The sequence below is a fragment of the Lynx canadensis genome, chromosome F1, assembly GCF_007474595.2.
Source record: "Lynx canadensis isolate LIC74 chromosome F1, mLynCan4.pri.v2, whole genome shotgun sequence".
Lineage (NCBI taxonomy): Eukaryota > Metazoa > Chordata > Mammalia > Carnivora > Felidae > Lynx > Lynx canadensis.
This window is the reverse complement of record NC_044319.2, coordinates 35,566,709-35,586,024: the sequence shown is the minus strand read 5'-3', so window position 1 is coordinate 35,586,024 and position 19,316 is coordinate 35,566,709. Positions and strand designations below refer to the sequence as shown.

Here is a 19,316-nt window from a genome sequence, read left to right as displayed (position 1 = left end):
CCTAACGTGTCCTAATAGAAACTGGATGGCCTGACCTCTGCTTACTTCTCAAGTCTCATTCTCTCTATTCCTTCTTCTTAGTCTCATACCTTCCCCCTTCGCCTCCACATCTTTTTACCTGCTGTTCCCTCGGCCCAGCACATTGTTCCTTTCCCCCTTTGCCTAACTGATGGATATTCATATTTTAGGTCTCAGGTTAAATGTTCTTTTCTTCCAGGGAGGACTTTCCTGCTTCCATCAGTTACCGGTTTACCATGTTGCACAACTCCAAGGGGTGAAATTTGTATCATATTGTGTGTGAAGAGTGCCCCCGAAGTTGTGCAACACAGTGATCAGGCACCCTTTGTTCCTCACTCTCATCGTTTAATTGTCTTCCTTTCTGGGTCTGTAAGCTCCACATCTGATTCTCTGCTGTGTACCTGGCACATAGTAAGAATCCAATCAATATTGAATTAATATGTGAGGGTTAAAAAAGAAAGGACTTTCTTAATGAGTGCATACAAGAAAAAAAAATGCAGGAATGGAAAAGATACTGGAAACCATACATTTTGAATAATAACTGGAGTAACTGAAGATGGCTGACTTAAAGAAATTAAGACTGAGAATAGATATAATAGCTGCTTTCGATATTTGAAGGACTATCCATATGAAAATGAAATATATTTATTCTGTTTTATCCCAGAAAGTGTAACTAAATAACTGAAGGTAAGGTATAGCCAAGCAAATTTGGGCCTGATGAGAAAATCGAAAGAGATTTCCAATCATGAGAGCTGTCCAGAAATGAAACAGGTGTAACACCACGTAATGAGTTCTGTTTCATTGCAAATATTGACGTATACGCATCACAATTCTTGTCCGTCTGTTAGCGTGATTGTGGATGGCAGGTGGATAAGAGAGCCTTTGAGTGTCTAACTCAAAATATCTGTGATTTGGTAACTATAAGGAAAATCTTCTTTTTAATTGAACTCAAACATTTATATAATGCCTTCTCTGTGCTTGATACTATTAGGGATATAGGACTGCGAGACTCCTCCCTGCCCTCAAAGGTGTAGTCAAGTGTGAGGGACAATGTGAAGTTCATGAGAAGATAGAACCTTCTAGAATAACATCAACTGTCTAAATGTGTGGCTCAGTGGTTTGCTCAATGAATGGAAATAACTATCTGGTCTCCCACTGCGGTGGAAGGATTTGTAGGAGAGGAGGCCTTTGTAAAGGAAAGTGGAAGATGCAAAGGAGAGTCTACCTCAGGAGAAGGGGGGTGAGAAGGTAGAGCCCTGGGAGAAAGCAGATGTGGGCCAGAGGCATAAGCGAGCGTTCCTCACACATTTCACTTACAGCATCAGTGTGCACACAGCTCTACAAAGGTCTGGTTTCCTTGGGTGAAAACATTGAAGAAGATGACATGGCGGCTGGCCTGAGAATTGGCTGAAACTAGGGAGTCATGTGCTGTGGTGAAGGGAAATGAACTCCTTGACCATCCTGAACTCCCTCAAATATTTGGGGTTCAGTGGACGAGTCAGAGGTGACTCAGCTAGCTACCCGGAAGGAGGAAGGGAGGAGGGGAAGCCCCAGGATTAGAGTTGTTTGACTGTTTATGGCCCAAGGGCTCACGCATATCTTTTGTACATATTTTTGGCTGCGAGTAACCTGAAACCCAATCAACAGTGACTTAGTAGGAAAAATTATCATCTTATATATAGAAAATTCTGAAATAGTTCTCATCTAGGATTGGTTAACTCATGTGTTTGACAAAGTTACCAAGGACTTACTTCTTTCTGATAACAGAATAATCTGCTTGCCATTTTCCATTTGTTGATTTATCTCCTCAGGCTGAGTCCCCTCATGGTCTCAGAGAAGGCTTCAGCAATTCCTGGCTTGAAACGTGGAAAACATCCAGAGGCAGAAAAAAAGCCTAGTTTCCTTGCTTTTAAGAAGAAGAAGAATATTTCCCAGTAGCCCGTCATCCAAGCTCTCCTCATGTCCCATTGACCAGGTTACATCACAAACCCATTCCTAAGTCGGTCACTGGATGGGGGAAACAATAACCTTGGGAGGAGCCCTGCTCCCCTGAAGTGCATACATGCAATACCTGAACAAAATCAGAGACAGGAAGACAATGGCAGCCAAGCATGGCTGCAATATGTACCTCCTGAGGAGGATTTTAAATTCTTTAGGGTCAACTCTAAGTGGTAGAGTGGGGACTTGGAACCAGGTTAGTCTAAGTCTATGTATTTCCACCATTGGTATCTCACTACCTCTTTCTCCCAATTTGAGGTTCCATGAGTCTGGGAATAAGCTGGGGAGTGTGATTTAAACCTGAGTTTCTCAAACCGTCTTTGGTAAAGAATCCGATTTTTAAAGAAGTTCAATTCATTATGGCTCAACATTTTAGTAAAATACAATCAAAAGAATTACTAGGGAAGTAATGAAATGAAAAATAATGTAAAGATATACAGAATGCAAGCCCCTGTTTTCAATGATTCGATCTAACAAAAAAATATTCTATCAGATTACTATAAAGTTTTTTTTTCAATTTTCTTAATGTTTATTTATTTATTTTTGAGTGAGAGACAGAGCATGAGCAGGAGAGGGGCAGAGAGAGAGAGAGAGAGAGAGAGAGAGAGAGAGAGAGAGAGAGAAGGAGACACCGAATCCGAAGCAGGCTCCTGGCTCTGAGCTGTTAGCACAGAGCCCAACGTGGGGCTCAAACCACAAAAGGGGAGATCATGACCTGAGCCGAAGTTGGACATTTAACCAACTGAGCCATCCAGTCGCCCTGCTGTAAAGTTTTTTAAACTTCATTTCTGTGCTGTTCTTGCCACAGACGGGTAGCAAACACTTCATGGACCAGCAGTGGTCTTCCAGCCACACTGAGTGGTGCTGATTTAGATGATTTTCTGCCTCCATCCTCCTCCCTCAACAGCAACTCCAGATACTTGATGCTTGGATGCCTCAGCTGAGATGAGGGTGGGCGAATTACCCATTATAATTATTGAGCCAAATATCAGAGGAAAGGGCTAAATTTTTGCACTGCTGTTTTCTTGGGGACTTCTACTGTCACCAACAGATTTCATGCTTGTGGTAACACTTTCTTGTTGTTGATTTTCTATTTACCTGCTATGTAGGAAAGAGATTGAGCACAATAGTAAGGCAGTAGTCCCTCCTTCTCCACAGGGGGTACATTCCCACACCCCCAGTGGGTGCCAGAAACTGCAGGCCATACGGAGCCCTATATAGACTATGTTTTCTTCCTATACATAATACCTATGAAAAAGTTTAATTTAGAAATCAGAAATAGTAAAGGATTAACAACAATAACTGATAACAGAACAATTATGACAGTATGCCGCGATAGAAGTTATGTGAATGTAGTCTCTCTCAAAATATCTCATTGTACTGTTCTTCTTGTGATGATGTGAGATGACACAATGCCCATGTGAAGAGAGGAAGTGAGGTGGATGACACGGGCATTGTGATGTAGCTCTCGGTTGCTGTTGACCTTCTGGCAATCTGTCAGAAGGAGGATCATCTGCTCCTGTACCACGGTTGACCACGTGTAACCAAAACCACAGGAAGCACAACCGTGGATAAGAGGGGACAACTGTACGTGAAATAGAAAAGACTCAGGGGATAAAGACCCTGCATATCATAGGAAAGACCTGTTTGGAGATTTGCTGGAGGTGACCAGTTGGGTATGTCATTGGGTGATGATTCATCTTGGCAAAAATTATAAGGTTCTTGATTTGAATGACTCGGATTGTGTGTGGTTAATGCTTAGACATTTGTTGTTTTTCTGACGTAAAAATGACTTCAATCTGCTAAGATCTATTTACAAATATATAGGTTCTTTTATTTATTATGAAATACCAGGAAATCTATATATTAGGGCATCTTCTAAGAAATCTAAATCTGCACTGCTCTAAGATTTAGGAAATTTAATTTGTCAAGTGTATGAAACTCTGAGAACTCTACATATTTGAAAATTAGAATCCACCAGAAGCTCCAGGATGCTCCAACATCTACCTCTCCGATTCATTCCCAAATGATTTGAGCACCTACCTCCCACTCTTCTTTTACATCGCCTTCCACTGGCCTTCTTTCTACTGCCACAAGCCTGGTGGATTTCAGTGTCCTTGTGGGTGACTTCTCCAAAATGTGGCTTTTCAATTCCATCATCTCCACATTGCTGATGGCCTTTCCCCCTGCCTTTCCTCAACCATCTATTCCAATGGCTATAGCCTGGAATTCATTATCCCTCAAAACTGCCCATCTCCAAAATGTCTTGATTCAGTCTCTTCCCTGTCTGGCCACCACCTCCTCTCCTTGGGGATTCCGCTTTTACCTTCCCAACTGTTCCTTGACTGCATCAGAGCCTCCAGTCCATTGGCTGATCTACACTATCTCTTTTCATCAGTTCTGTCTTGTATGCACATTATTCAACTTTGAGTCCTGGGTCCATCTTTCCAGTCAGGCTCTTACTTATACTCTCAACTTCCTCTCCCCCTTGTCCTTTTGTTATATTCATGGGTCAAAACAATTTTGCATATCATGCGTTCACTCCAGGCTGCCAAGAGAATCCTGAGAAAAAGTATGCAATCTGGCAGACTGCAATTCATGATTACCTACCTCAACTGGGCTCAACACTGCCTGGATGTCTTCCACATTTCTTTAGAATCATTTGCTTTCCACATATCTGCAAGCATCATTTCAAATCTTTCTTTCTCTCCTCAAAACTTCTTTCATTCTCTTCTTATTCACTCTTCTCAGAGAAAATAAAAGCCATCTGATGGAAACAACTTCAACTTCCTGCCAACAAATCTTCAACCCAACCTGCTTTTGTACCCACTGTCCCTACTTCCTTCCTGTTATTATTCAATGAAGGTGTTCCTCTTAATCTCTTCATCCACTCCTCTACCTGCACCCTACCCCCTCCTGCCTTCTGAGGAAACTGTCTTCATCAGTTATATCTCATTCATCTATCTTCAACTTTTTCTCCTGTGTTGGCCCAGTGTCCTGTGATCCACTTTTTCACCTCCCATTTAATGCGTGATTCCATCTATCTCCCATCCCCTGCCACTTTTCTGCACTGTTCTTGATAAAGTAACCAGTGCCCCCACTTGCTATATCCCATAGAAGCTCTTTTGTCTTGATCCTAATTGTCCTCCCGATAGCATTTGATTCAGTTGACCATTCTCTCTCCCTTAAAATGCTTTCTTTCTTTGTGCTCAGGAGTGCCACTTTCTCCTGGTATTTCTTTTTATCACCCAGGCCATTCTTTATAAGTTTCTTTGTCAGCTTTTCTTGCTCTGACTTATAAATATCTGGGTTCTCCAGGTCTTGGTTCTGAGCTCTTTTCTCACACTCTTTCCCTTGGTGATTTTCTCCACTCCTACAATTTCACTTACCATCTCTATTGCAATGACACTCATAGATTTATCTTCAGACTACATCTCTATGTCCAGCTGACCACTGTGGAAGAATTCGAAGTCTCAGAGGCACCTCCAACTCAATGGGGCCAAGGTAGAATGTACTCTTTTCCTCCCAACTTTCTTCTCCCCTACCCATTGTCCAGACCAGATCTGAGGGGTTTTTGGCCATCACTTGCCATCACCACTCTCACCTAAGTAGTTGCCGAACACTTGAGCCCTTGTACTTCACTAAATTCCTATTTATTACCCCCATAGTCCATACTAGAATTTCCTCTTGTCTGAATTGGAAGCCAACGGACCCTATAGGGTCTCATTCAGAAGATATATATTCTCCTCTCTACTTACTAGCCTTTAATGGCTTCTCTTTGCTTAAAGTCTGTCCTTTTCTTCCAGTTCATGTTAAATCTCTCTCCCTCATGTATAATATGCCTCACTTGTTGTGTGTCATCTTTTAGTTCCTTAAACAGTTTAGGTCCCTTCCTACTTCAGAGACTCAGGATATGAGAGGAGATGGAGAAGCCAGAGGGTTCTGAAGAGGGCCCAGGGCCCAGCTATATTGAGTATCAGTACAAATCTACCCTTGCTTCAGAGACATTCCTTCCCTTCATTCTTTGCTGTTCAAAGAGGTCTTTAAATATGTGGCTCTTTCGAAGGTTCTCAGCACCTCCCTCTTTATTTGACCAGCCCCACTCATCCTTCATGTCTAGCTGGATGTCACCTTCTCATGGAAGCCCTCCCTCCCCCGAGTCTGGGTTAGTTGCTTTAGTGACACCTCCCACTTCTCATCTACTAGTTTTCACAATTATGCTAACATTGTGTAGTTAACTTGTGATGTCTTTTTCCGACCATATGGATTTAGCTGCTAAATCCATGAAGGTAGGCATGATGTCTGTTTTGATCACTATTTTCTCCCCAACACCCAACATAGTACCTAGAGTATGATAGGTTCTGAGTAAATAAATGTGCACCTCATAAAAACTCTGACTCGGGACAAAGGCCAGGGAGAAGCCAGTCTGCCCCTGTTTTGATTTGATCTCATCCTTGTTAGATACGAATGTAGAGAATATTCTGCGAGAAGACCTGATTAGTTACTTACGCTGCATACTAGCCACGGTTACTAATTCAGTTCTGGTAGAGGTATGATAGGGTTCAGCTGGGGGCATGACATCCGTTTCTTCTAAATAATCCAGAAAGACTTTTTCACATAGGCGTGAGATTCTGGGTTGCATATTTGATGGACTATGGGCTCTGTTATACAATGACTTCTTGACTTTGGGGGAAAAATGTATTTTTTTCCTTGAATAATGGTAAGGGAAGATGCAGTGTGGTAGACTGTCTCATTTTTTAGGGTGATAACAGATTAGTAACCGTGATGGATAATGAACGTATATGAACAAAGGCCAGGGCTGTGATCAATAAAAACTTTCGACGTAATTAACCTAGTATTTATTTAATGGTATGTGTAACTATTATGGCTTTGGATGGCAGTTAGGCACCTCTAGTAAGCCTCTGCTCACTGAACCAATGTAACTCTAGTAGCTATAACTGATGTATATATTCACTTCATCAAGCCAAATAGTTCTTCAGGCACTCAAGAAAATGTCATTTCCTTTCTGTCCTTCCCAAGTGCCAGGATGGTCCGTTTTCTCTTCCTATCCAGAAGTGGTGGGTAGGGAGGCAGAAAACATTTTAAGGAAAGTCCAGGTTCAGTGATGGGCACACAGGGTGTGTCTGGGCTGTTTCTCGTGGTGATGGCAGTGATCTCACCATCTGGTCTCAGGTGAGCATTTTTCCAAATGCCTAAGGGAAAAGCTGGTTTTACTAAGTATTTGCTCTGTGCTTTACATGTATTCATACCTCTATTTCTTATGACAACAACACCTGGAAGGAATGATTATTCTCTCCGTGTCACAGAGGAGAATACCGAAGAAGGCGATGTGTCAAGGTCACGCAGCTTGGAGGTTTGGCAGATTCCAGAGGCTGAGCACATCATGCCTGTGCTGTGGAGTAAGAAACGAGCTGTGTTATTTTCCTGTAGGTCTTTGTCTCCTCCATCCTCTCCAGAGAGAATGTCAAGGAGGCTTCTGGAAACTCAGAGCTCTGTGGCTGCTCAACCCTGCTGGAAGATGGGAGCTGTTGATAGTACACAGATGACTGGTAATCTGTCTGGAAAATTACAGTGCAGACTCTCTGGACAGGAACGTGTCCCAGAAAAGGGCTCAAGTGGGAATATCCCTGGCTGATTGGAGGAATCAGATACTGGAATTAGGAACTATGGGCTCAGAGGGCACTTGGAGTTCATCTAATTTAGTGGTTTTGAAGCTTCTAACCACAAAAGACTGCCGTTATTAATTTCCTCCAGAGACTCTCTATTTTAAAATATTTTGGCTGGTTAAAAAAATTTACAAAAATAATTCTATTTTCTGTTTTTATTAATCAAAGATATAATAGACGACTAGAAAAATAGAGCTTCTGGCCAGCATGAGGTGACCTGCCTTTCCATACCGAGGGGCTCTTGCTTCAGCCAAGCACATACAAGTGTTTTTTAATGAAACTGTGCAGACTTACAGGAGGTGGGGATAGCAAACGTACAATTTCATTAGACTTTTTCAAATTTGGGAAATTGTTCCCACAGTCTCTCCACCATGAATACTTTCAGGAACGTGCGTGACTCTAGTGGTCCCAGCTGAAAATCATTGATTCAGACTTACTTCCTTGTTTCATCATTGAGGAAATGGAAGCCCAGAGAGGGGAAGTAAAATTTCCAAAGTCACCAAGTTGAGTTGATGAGTAAAAGGATGGTTAAATAATAGAATACCTGTGTCCCCTGGGACCCACTACCCACTCCAGGGTAGAGTTGACTGGTTCATTCTGTAGCCAGTTCTGCAGCTTGTGAAAGTTTAAAGATCTTCGTTTCATTTTTAATTCTGAGTGTTTGTTCTTAGGATACAGCTCTCATTCTCTTGGAGTGTTATGTCTGCTTCTCCCTCAGGAGAAGCTGGTCCCCGTGTCCCACAATAGATCCACTCTAATAAGCATTTTGAGGGTCAACAAGCCATAGAGTGAGTAGCTTCTGCCATTGAGCCAATTCTCTTTCCTCTTTCTTCACATCTCTGATATCAACCCCTTCCTTCCAGAACCTTTCGATCTGTCGGATTTCTTTCAGTGGCTGGGTAGGGTAACCACATTGTCATCACAAATTTTGGGAGATTCTCTCCCTGGTCCACCCTCCTCACCTTAGCAGCTTGGGCCATAGACTGAGATTCTCATTCTTCATTTCTATCTAAACTCTAGTGGGAGGTGAAGAGGGCCATGGGAGAAGAGGTGGTTGCTCTTTTTAGAGAATAAAGGCTTGTTGCAAAAAAAAAAAAAAAAAAAAAAAAATTCCCGATCATCTAAACCGCATCTTCTCATTTCTAGATTTCCAATCTATAGACATATGTACCTTCATACCTGACATTCTATTGGACCCTTATATCAAGTCTGGTCCATTAGCCAGCTCAGGCTACCATAACACAATACCGTAAACTGCACGACTTAAACAAACGAACAAAATTATTTCTCACGGTTCTGGAGGTTGGAAGTCCGAGATCAAGGTGCCAACATGGTAGGTTTCATTCTGAGACCTCTTCTCCTGGCTTGTAGCCACTGCCATCTTTCTATGTGTGCTCAATAGGATATTTTTATTGGGCACATGTGAAGAAAGAGAGATGGAGAGAGATAGAGGGAGATGGAGAGAGCAAGGTCTTTGGTGTCTCTTTTTATAAGGGCACTTATAGGAGGATGGCTCCACCTTCCTTCAACAAAATTATCTCCCATAAGCTTCATCTCCAAATATCATCACACTGGGGGTTGGGGCTTCAATATAGGAATTTTGGGGGAACACAAACATTCGGTAGATAACACTTGGGAAGAAAGTTTCTGCTAGTTTTCCAGGTGAGAAACTGAGGCTCAAAGAGGTAAACATATTAGACTGAGCCCACGAGAGAGGACTGGAGGAGGGCTATGTCCATGATGATGCCCTCTCCATGGTGAGATGCTTACCCGACTCTTCCCCTTACCCCCACTCCCAACCCAGGAGCCTGATGTGCCATTCGAGCACAGAGCTATGTTTTCTAAATTCTTAGAAAGATGTGGTAGTTTAAAAAGACGTCCACAGGGGCGCCTGGGTGGCGCAGTCGGCTAAGCGTCCGACTTCAGCCAGGTCACGATCTCGCGGTCCGTGAGTTCGAGCCCCGCGTCGGGCTCTGGGCTGATAGCTCAGAGCCTGGAGCCTGTTTCCCATTCTGTGTCTCCCTCTCTCTCTGCCCCTCCCCCGTTCATGCTCTGTCTCTCTCTGTCCCAAAAATAAATAAACGTTGAAAAAAAAAAATTAAAAAAAAAAAAGACGTCCACAAATTCTTTGAGACGCCTCCCTTCAAAATGTGGAATCTAATTTATCTCCCCTTTAATATGGGCTATACTTGCCAACTCACTTCTAAGGAACAGAATGTGCCAGAAGTGTGGTGTGAGATTTCTGAGATTAGGTCAAAAAGACACTATGACTTCCTCCTTGCTCTCTCTCAGATCACTGGCTCTGGGGAAGACAGCTGTTGTGTTGTGTTGTGTTGTGGAGACACCAAAGAAGCCCCACAGAAAGGACCACGTAGCAAGGAACCAAGGCCACCTGCCAGTCGCCAGTGAGGAACTAAGTCCTCGTGCCATGTAAGTGCGTCATCTTGGATGTGTTTTGTCCAACCCCAGCCAAGCTTCAGATGACTGCAGCCTTGGATGTTATTTTGACTGCAACCGCATTAGAGACCCTGAACCAAAACCCCTAGTTGTCATTCTCAGATTCCCGACCTACAGGAAAAGACAAAAAATGTGTGCTGCTCTAAGCTGCTAAATTTTGGAGGCATCAATAGATAATTAATACGAAGGGAAAAGCGTTTGACGCTATTCTCAGTTCTCCGTTCTCCATATAATCCATGCGGCCAAGGCACACCAACATTTCTGAACATCTGTTTCCTCTTACAGAAGATAGCAATAATAATACCCCATAGCATGCCCGATACATATATACCTAGCAACAACTAGCTCAAAAAAAAGCACTCAATTAATTGTGGCTGTTGTCAACATCTTATCAGCCATGTGGCTTCTTTAGGTGAGATTCTGTCTCTTGGTTTCAGATGCCCACTTCCCTCACATGAGGTGTGAACCTCAACCTTAAGTTAGTATGCATTGCCTAGCAGAGGGCCCTAACAGCCTAAACTTCAGTTTCTCCATTTTAGTACAGAGAGCCCTGCTGTAGAGAGCCTCACTCCTCTCTCCTGGTCTTCAGCTGGCCTCCATTCTTAACCTTTCATCTCAGAATTTCAGCTTTGATGCTTCCCACTTCCTTCCTATGGTTACTTTAACTAAAGTGAGTCAGGTCTTACTGAAAAACTGACCACAGCCAGTTGGCCCCTATCCTCCCCCGGACCAGGGCCGCCTGGGCAGAGTATGAGGGTGATCAGTGTTTACTCAGACCATTGTTTCCCTCCCTCTCCTCCAAGTCACGGGGCCTTGAGTAGGGCTTCCCCAGCCACCACACCCCTCCCAATAGACCGCAGTCAAAAGCCAACCTCACATTTGTCTGGTAGCTTAAGGAGGGAAGAGAAGGGACTGCAGCTGCTTGAATCCTTGGGTATTCTATCAAGTGGGCTAATCTGCTTATATTCTACTCGGTTGGGTGGGCCTCTGATCTCAGCTCAAGGAGGATTTGGTAGGGGTTTTTAGTTGTGAATACCAACAATCAAACGTGTATAGGGACCATCTCTTAGCCCTAGGAGCCATGTTAGCTCTTTATCTTAATTTTCTCAACAGCCCTGGTCAATTAGTATTCACCCAGACCTTTGGGGCTTGAAGAAGCCAAAACAAAACAGAACAAAAACCCAAACCAAAACAAAACAAGACCCCAGAAAACAAAGACAAAACAGAAAAAAGTCCTCTGCCAGTCTTTCTAATTTTGGTATCTACAGAACTTTATCCTTAGCCTTGAAAATCAACATGATCTTTAAGAATTTAAGGATAATTTCTTAAATGACTGAGTTTGTAGGAAAACTGTGGCGGTCTTTGCTATTGCCTTTTGAAGTGAAACTTTTTTTCCCCCTCTGATCAGATTTGGAACTTGCCTCCTCTCTGGGAGAGTGTAGTTGGTTTTCTTTACCTGAAATGCAGAATTCATTTCCCTACGCTCTTCTATCTTGGAAACATTGAGGGAATAATTTTAGTCAAACAGAAGTCAAATGATGCCATAACATAATTTTAATAAGACTCATTTATTTATTAAAAATTAAAATCTGCTATGAAGACAGACAAACAATGTAACATTCCCAGAGGAATTGAATTGCTTCTAGTTAAAACTGAGTTCTATTAGAACCAACTTTAGGTTGTTATAAAATAACAAGCAGGACACAGCTTTCAAGAATGAAGAGGTTGAGGAATGAGGTCAAGGGAATCCCTGTGAGCCACTGGAATATTAATTATCAAAGGGGCTCCCTAGTTTCTCCTCCTAAGAGGGTAAGAGTCTTTACAATACTCTAGGAGCCCCAGGCCCAGAGAAATTATAGGGAGGTCAGGAACAATAGCTCAACAGCTATAAGTATGGTCAGGCTTGGAATGGAAGCATCAGTAGGCTCCCCAAGAAACATTTTTTTCCTTATATAAGTTACAATTTCTCTTAAAATACTCAAATATCATAGGGTATCACCCTACATAAACAGCTTACACACAGGTGAAAAAAAATAAATATTGAAAAAAATTATAATATTGGGCTTCTTTCTAAATAGTTCACAGAGAAGCTCAGTAAATAAATACAAATGGGAGTTGAGGTATCAGAAGTAATAAATATTCTAAGAGAGAGGTATGACCGGGTTCTCCAAGGAGCTGTTTGGTTGTCCCATATCCCTGAGTAGGATTTTGTAGATCTCCAATTTATGTCCTAGAGTCCAGAAGAGTTGCATCCTGGATGTTTCGTTCCCCACCATGTTTCAGATTTTCATCTTCATTGTCATGTAAGCTTCTATGTAGTTGATGAAGATGTCAAACTCACCCATGGCTTTGTAGACACCTTTCTCTTGGAGCTGTGTAGGGAGATAGAAAATGTTTAGTGAAAGCCCCATCTGAGTGAGCAAATGAGTTCCTGGTTTGGATGGGCATGACTCAGGGACCCAGGAGTTACCCTTGCTCCCATGCGTTGGGAGGTGAAGGACAGAGCCTAGAAGCCCAAGGCTATTCCCAGTGCCTTGGGAAAGGCTACATGTTTACCTAAAACATGACTAGCAAGTAACAAGAGGAACATTCACTTCATAAGGCACAGTCTACAAAATGATGCCTTTTCAACAATTTTAAAGGTCATGTGCTCACATGACGCTTATTCAGAATTTGGAGAAAAGACGTTAGGGGAACAACTTCGACAGCAAGACAGTAAGAAGAGAGAAGGGAGCCCTTTTATGTTGATGCTCTCCCACCATTGGACGGAGCAGGCCCTGCCCTGCTCCTCTGGCCTATTATCAGGGGGTTTATGTCCCCTGATGCCAGAACCCTGCCCAGTGTCTGTCCCCAGCCCACAAAGAGGACAAGACCACATGGCTTCTGGGCAGTGGGGTTGAAGAGTTCACCGACAGTTGGAAGCGTGAAACCCCACTCGATCTGAGAGCTGACATTCTCAGGCACTTTGGCAGGTGTGAACGGCACCTGGAAAGCGAGTATGGACCAACTCCAGGTCGGTGAGAATGCTACTTCCTGCTCTGAGTTTTGGGGAGTCCAGGCTGAACCCCTGGGTGTGTTTGTGTGTGCACATTCACGTGTTGGCTTCCTGCACGTGTGGCTTGAGTCTAGATTCCCAACAAGCTACTTTCTGTTTCCTTTGTCACTCTCCCCAGCATCTAGCTCACTGCGTTCGCAGGCTGGCTGGCTGTCTCAACCCTCAACCCGCCTGCAAAGGCGGGGAGCAGTCATTTAGAAACCCCCAAAGACACTTCACAGAAAACAAATATAACCAAGGCGGCAGCTCCTCACTGGCTGGGGAGGTCACACCATCTGTGGGGTTCCCACACCCCCTTTGAGAGAAGGACGGGGCCTGCTCAGCACCTGACGACTTGGGGAGGGGGTAGAGGTGACGTTCCCCAAACCCTTTCTGCCGCCATCCACTTACCTTACTAAAGGTACTCTTCACCTGCTCCACCACCTTGCTCTTGTTTTCACAGGGCAGAAATCGATGCTGTGGAGGAAAAGAGAAAGTGTCAATGCCATGGGCTCCCAGCTCCTGTGTCCACAGCACTTGGGGGACAAGCTGGAAGCACGAAGAAGGAGTCAGACTCATCTTGGATACCTAACCCCCACAGCGCCCGGGGAGAACTGAGCCCTCCGTCACCCTGGCCCACTAGACAGAGAGGAAACAGCCCAGGGAGATGAAAAGTGCTTCTCCAGGAGCCTCTCTGAGATGTTTGCAAAGCTTGCATGAAAACCCAGGGGATGGAGCCTGGAGCTTCCTCTTCGAACACCACAGTGCTGACAAGTGCTGAGCCAGCCATTCTGTCCTTTCCTGCTTCCCTGTCCTGTCCCTCTTCTTCAGTTCCAGCCACCAAGGACCATTTCTAAGTCCTCCAAGGAAGAGAGATGCAGAGACTTAGTCATGCCGACCAAAACCTTCGCATGGTCCTGTCCTACAAATAGAGACCAACTGGTTCCCCAATTATCAGTGAGAGAGCAGAGGAAACCAGAGGTGAGGGCATCACTTCAGTTGGAGAAATTTTTATCCTAGGGAATTGTTCATAGACACTCGCCTGGTGGCGAGTAGTCCCCTGGGCCTTCTAAAATGCCAGGGAAACTCCTGTCAATTGGGCCCCGCTTAAGGGCTCTGCTTTCCAAAGGTGGAGAGTAAGAAGCAAGGGGAGTTTCTTCTCCGAGGGACTCTTGCTTCCTGGCCCATCTGGCTGGGCTCGGGGTCTAGATCCAAAGGGAAAAGGGAGCCCAGACTGAAGCTCTGGGCCCCTTTCGTAAAGAGAGGGGGGAATAGTTAATAACCCACAAATGACTCACAAATAACAGGAAAGCTGTTTGCAAACATGTAAATGCCTAGCAGCCTCCCCCACTCCCCGCTCAGAAAGAAATGAGCAAGAGACAGAACTCTAGCGCCTTCGGAGAGTCCTCCCGCCAGGCTGTCTCTGCTTCTCCGGGTGTGAGTGGGAAGAGGCTGCCGAGCCCTGAGGGGAAGAACCGATCCGCACTCACACAGCGCCGCAGTCTCAGCCGGAGGGTCTTCAGCTTTTCTCCCAGGGAGTTCACGTGCTGTTTGATGTCTGGGTCCTCGTTCTCAGCCTGGGGCATCACCTCCTCCAAATAAAACTGGATCATCTCGGACAAGGCTTGGCAACCCAGGTAACCCTAAGGGGGGGGGGGGTGGGCATGCAGTCGGTGACTGGGAGGAAGCATGGCTGCCCCGGCTCGAGGGGACAGCTCTGTCCCCAGGGACCTTTCTTAACCAGCCACCTCCCCCAGGGCCAGCCCTTTGGCTGTGTGCTGAGTTAAGATCTTTCCACTTCTCCTTTTCAAAGCAAAGGAAGCAGACCCAGCTCCCGGCCTCCCTTCTCTGAGTCACGCTGCAAGCTCGCCTCCCACACGCCCCCCCCGGGCCCTCACCTTAAAGTCCTCCAGCAAGGACCTAGTCAACAATATGCTGTGCAGCTCGTCCTTGGTTTGCTGCAAGAAGAACAAAAGGAGAGTGAGCCTGAGGTTTGAGGAAATAACTGAAATAAATGTCTTTCTGATGCCCTCTTATTTATAGAGCTTCTGAGTTTTCATTAGTGCAGGAAAGGAGATTTTCAAAACAAGGACATTCAACAGTGCGGGAACCCTGAGTTAAATCGGGTCCCTTAGTTACATCAGGATCAAGTTATTTTTAAAATTCGGCCAGGTTTCGAAGCCAAGGCCGAAGCTTGACTCGGTCCTGCTCTCCTTTCTGCAGAGCTGGATCGGGTTCAAAGGGGCCACCCACACCCCCTTCGGTGCTCTTTGCTGTTCTTTTCTCCTCACTGCGGACATCCAGCGGCAGCTTTGAAAGCCATCTGGAGATGGGATGCATCCCCTCACGCAGGTTTCCCCTCTGTACGGCTCTTGCCCAAGCCATCAGGCTTTGCCTGGTTCTGGAAGCCCGCTCGGCTGAGGCCATTTATGTTTCCCTGCCACAAGGTTTGGGGAACATCTTCATCTTCAGTCAGACCCTTTGTGATTTCTCCCATGTCTCTAAGCATAGGAGTCCCAGTGCATTTGCCTGGGAGGTGGCTTTTCCCCCCCGCACATTTGTTGCATCACCTGGGCTTAGCTTAACTCACTCCATCTAGGGCTCGACCTGGGACTCCTTAAGAATTGAAGTCTGAGGGGAATGGATCCTGGGGATGGAGGTGAATGAGAAGGAGGGTTCTTGGAGCTCCAGCACAATGCCTGGCTGAGGTGGTCCCGGCAAGGAAGGAAGGACGGGAGGGCATTCATACTCACAAAGAACGTCTTCACCTTGCCGAAGGCAGCTCGGAGCTCTCGGAGCATGTGGGGCAGGCTGACTGAGAAGTGGGTGCAGTTGTCCTCAGACAGGGTGCTCTGGTGTCGGCTGGCTCCTACCCCGGCCAGGAAGACCAGGAAACACAGAAGTGCTGGGCTGGGCATGGCGAAGCTCTGCCTTCTGAGAGTTGGCCTTGTGGTTTGGTGTCACAAGAGAGAGCCCCTGGTGTGCAGACCTTCACCTACTGTGTCCCCCTTTTATATTGTGGGTTTGGCGAGGCCTCCCCATTCATAAAAAGCCACAGTCACAGGTTTCCTGGCAAACAGCCCCTCCCTTCCCTCGAGCTCTCCAACTTTGCATTCGCTGAACTTAAAGTTGTTAAATTTTTTTTTTTGCATCGTAAGCAACACGGATTGTTGAATAATGAGCTTTTGCATTACAGCTATTTTTAGGACGAGCTACCTCTCTCTCTCTCTCTGTTTTAAAATAACTTTCCAGCTTTTCTTAATAAAAAAAGAAGTTGATTTCCTGGGGCGAACAGCTGTTCTGTGCAGAGAGGCCCATGGTTGTGGGTTCCATTCGCGTGCTCCTAGGTCACAGTGACGTGAACACATTGGCCATTCCAGAATGCACTGGAATTGAGAAATAATTGGATCCCTTCCCCAACCTGAGCCGAATACCCAAGGCTTTTCCTTGCTGAATTGGAAAGAGCCTCAGTTTCCCCAAGTGAGAACTGGGGTGATCTAAATAGCCTCAAAATTCCCTCTGTTTCTTTTGTTTTATGTTCCAAGAAGGCCCCTCGCGGAGGCCAGTTTCCCACAGAACTAGCAAGGTCGTGGGATGTGCTCCACGCTCCTTCTCCAGCCCTGAGTTCATTTCAACTCTCAGATCTGTGTCTCTACCTCCTCGGTGGTCCCCATGCTTGGGGGACGTTAGCAAGAGTAGTCCACCCTGACTGATAGCTTGGCACCTGCCCGTCACTGTGACCCTTATCAATCTCCATTTTGTAGTGAGCAAACAGAGGCACAGAGACGTTAAGTAACCTGCACAAGGTTACACGGAGGCTAAGTGAGAGAGTCAGACTTTGCACCCAGCCCTGCCTGACACCAAGTCCATGCTTCTTACTCTTCTCTACACTGTGGAATGAAAAGGTTGGATTCAAGAATCCTTAAGGTTTCTTTTAGTTGTGAGCTTCTGTGGTTGGAGACTTACGGGTGGGTGAGGAGGGAGGGAAGGTAGAAACAACAAGGAAATTAAGTCAGGGTTCCATGAAGACTGGGACAGCAGGCCCTTTCCTGTCTCTACTCTCCTTTCCCCTGCCTCCCAAAGAAGTCTTAGCCGTCTTATCTTTGACTTGCACATGTGGGGTTTTGAGGGTAAGCAGGTAGGGTAGCCAGACGTAGTGAGGAAGGTTGCTCTGCCTTTAATAAGGGAAGGACAGGGGTAGTGACATCGCTTCTTCGGATATCTGGAAAGTCTTTTGATATGCCTTGATCTTGTCCTTCTACAGGGGCTTTTCCCACCTCCCCAGTGAAGATAGTGATGAGGAAGACCACTGGCCTGGGTGGGCAGGAGGCCTGGGCTCTCCCTGGTTCTGTCTCTTTAAAACCAGGGAAAGTCACTTGGCTTCCCTATATCTATATCCCTTCTGTCCCAAGGTAGAAGCAGTACTTGCCCTCCTGCCCGCCAGCAGCCTTTGGGCTACACATGGGAGGGGCTTGGGGGTGTCACAAGTGGACTCAGATATAGGGTGTCTCCAGTGTTTCTGTTACGCCTTGGCCCTCCCGCATCTGCGCTCGCGACACCTCAGATGGCACCCGGGACACCTCCTGAGTCTGCTCCAGTGGAGGAGGTCACTGTGGCAGAGCAAATAGGGCAGACATACTGGGGCCAGGCCAGTCTGGAGTGAGTCCAAGGGAAAGAAACGAGGGGGTCCATGCCCAACCTGTGGATGTACCTTGTGCGTCAAGATCAGGAGGCTGCGGCCTCTCCTCCCAACACTTTGGGGAGTGTCAGTGCAAAAACCTAAGAATAGTGAAGGGAGTAAAGGGTGGAGCTCATGCAGGAATTTTGGCTCCTGATTTATACTGGGCTTTGGAGTACTGAATTTTGCTGCCAGGAAGCAAAGAAGAAGTCAGGAGCTGAGTTTTCACCCCCTCCGACCCTTCTCCTTCACTCTTCCCTTCCGGGTTTTCTGGACTATGCCTGCTTTAGCCCATATTGCTGACTGCCTCTCTGAGTTGGGTGTTCTGGGTGCAGATTCAGCACGGTGGAGGAGTCAGGTCAGAGGAGTCAAACCCCAGGCAAGGCTATGAGGCCCCTCTCATAGCCCCTCTCCCTGCACAGGGTCTGGTCCATGGAAGAAGGCTCCTGGCCATACAGCTTTCTCTTTTCTGTGTTGTGTTGGGCATAGCAGAGTACATGATGAGCCTATACCAGGGCTGCAGGAAGTAACGTACAGGAGGCCGGTCTGGGCACTCAGAAGGATAGGAAAGCAACTCAGAGAGGCAGTCCAGCATCTTTTACACTTTCTTCTTATAATTTGAGATACACACACATGCATACACACACAAATGCACAGGATGGCAGGGGGAAGGTAGGCAAAGCCATTTCTATCTTTCTTTTTTTTTTAGTTTAATTTACTTATTTTGAGAGAGAGAGAGAGAGAGAGAGAGAGAGCACGAGCATGGGAGGGGCAGAGAGAGAGGGAGACCGAGAATCCCAAGCAGGCTCCACGCTGTCCGCACAGAGCCTGAAGTGGGGCTCGAACTCACGAACCGTGAGATCATGACCTGAGCCGAAATCAAGAGTCAAACACTGACTCTTGATCCATTTCTTTAATCCATAATCCATTAGGTAGGGTTAGGTTTAGGCTCTGACTTCTTTATTTCTTTTGGAACGCGTAGGCAATTACTTCAAGCCATTTGCTGAATAGTTGATCTTTCCCCTACTCATTTGAAATCATTGTCCTCTCTCATTTCAAAACTTCAGAATCTAAATGATTGAGGATAACCATAGCAAGTTTTTGGATGCAGTTCCTGAATTAACAAACGGAGATGCCAGTATATTTTCTATCAACATAGAGGGTCGACGTCAAGCTGATAGGAGAAAATGGGGATGAATATTTTGGGAAAAGTTAAGAGCCTTTGCTTTTACGTGGACAAAACGATAAGAACAATAAAAATAGGCATCATTTGGGGCACCTGGGTGGCTCAGTTGGTTGAGCGTCAGACTTTGGCTCAGGTCATGATCTCGCAGTTTGGGAGCTCAAGTCCCGTGCCGGGCTCTGTGCTGACAGCTCGGAGCCCGGAGCCTGCTTCGGATTCTGTGTCCTCCTCTCCCTCTGCTCCTCTCTCACTCATGCTCTG

At 45.7% G+C, this 19,316-nt stretch overlaps 1 protein-coding gene and 1 long non-coding RNA gene across 3 annotated transcripts; one reads left to right on the top strand and one right to left on the bottom strand.

Annotated features, from left to right (window-relative positions):
* Positions 1 to 9,816: 9,816 nt before the first annotated feature.
* LOC115505250 lies at positions 9,817 to 15,230 on the top strand. Of its 2 annotated transcripts, none has more exons than XR_003965961.1 (3): positions 9,817 to 10,133; positions 13,658 to 14,831; positions 15,008 to 15,230. It is a non-coding gene; the product is annotated as an uncharacterized LOC115505250 (long non-coding RNA). The 2 variants fall into 2 exon arrangements; XR_003965964.1 differs by lacking the exon at positions 9,817 to 10,133 and adding an exon at positions 12,769 to 13,173.
* IL10 (interleukin 10) lies at positions 11,708 to 16,214 on the bottom strand. The gene is made up of 5 exons (XM_030302745.2): positions 15,948 to 16,214; positions 15,093 to 15,152; positions 14,685 to 14,837; positions 13,606 to 13,671; positions 11,708 to 12,532 (listed from the first exon to the last, which is right to left on the bottom strand). Exons 1-5 carry the CDS (start codon positions 16,110 to 16,112, stop codon positions 12,440 to 12,442), a joined length of 537 nt encoding a protein of 178 aa, XP_030158605.1. The 5' UTR covers positions 16,113 to 16,214; the 3' UTR covers positions 11,708 to 12,439.
* Positions 16,215 to 19,316: the final 3,102 nt, after the last annotated feature.

Bases quoted from the DNA above. Each gene is read 5' to 3' on its own strand.
- IL10 (XM_030302745.2), bottom strand. From the start codon at position 16,112: ATGCCCAGCCCAGCACTTCTGTGTTTCCTGGTCTTCCTGGCCGGGGTA. The intron at 13,672-14,684 runs GTGAGTGCGGAT...TTTCCTCCACAG, and splicing joins GGCTGAGACTGCGGCGCTGT to CATCGATTTCTGCCCTGTGA. The intron at 12,533-13,605 runs GTAAGTGGATGG...CTCCCTACACAG, and splicing joins TGAAGAGTACCTTTAGTAAG to CTCCAAGAGAAAGGTGTCTA.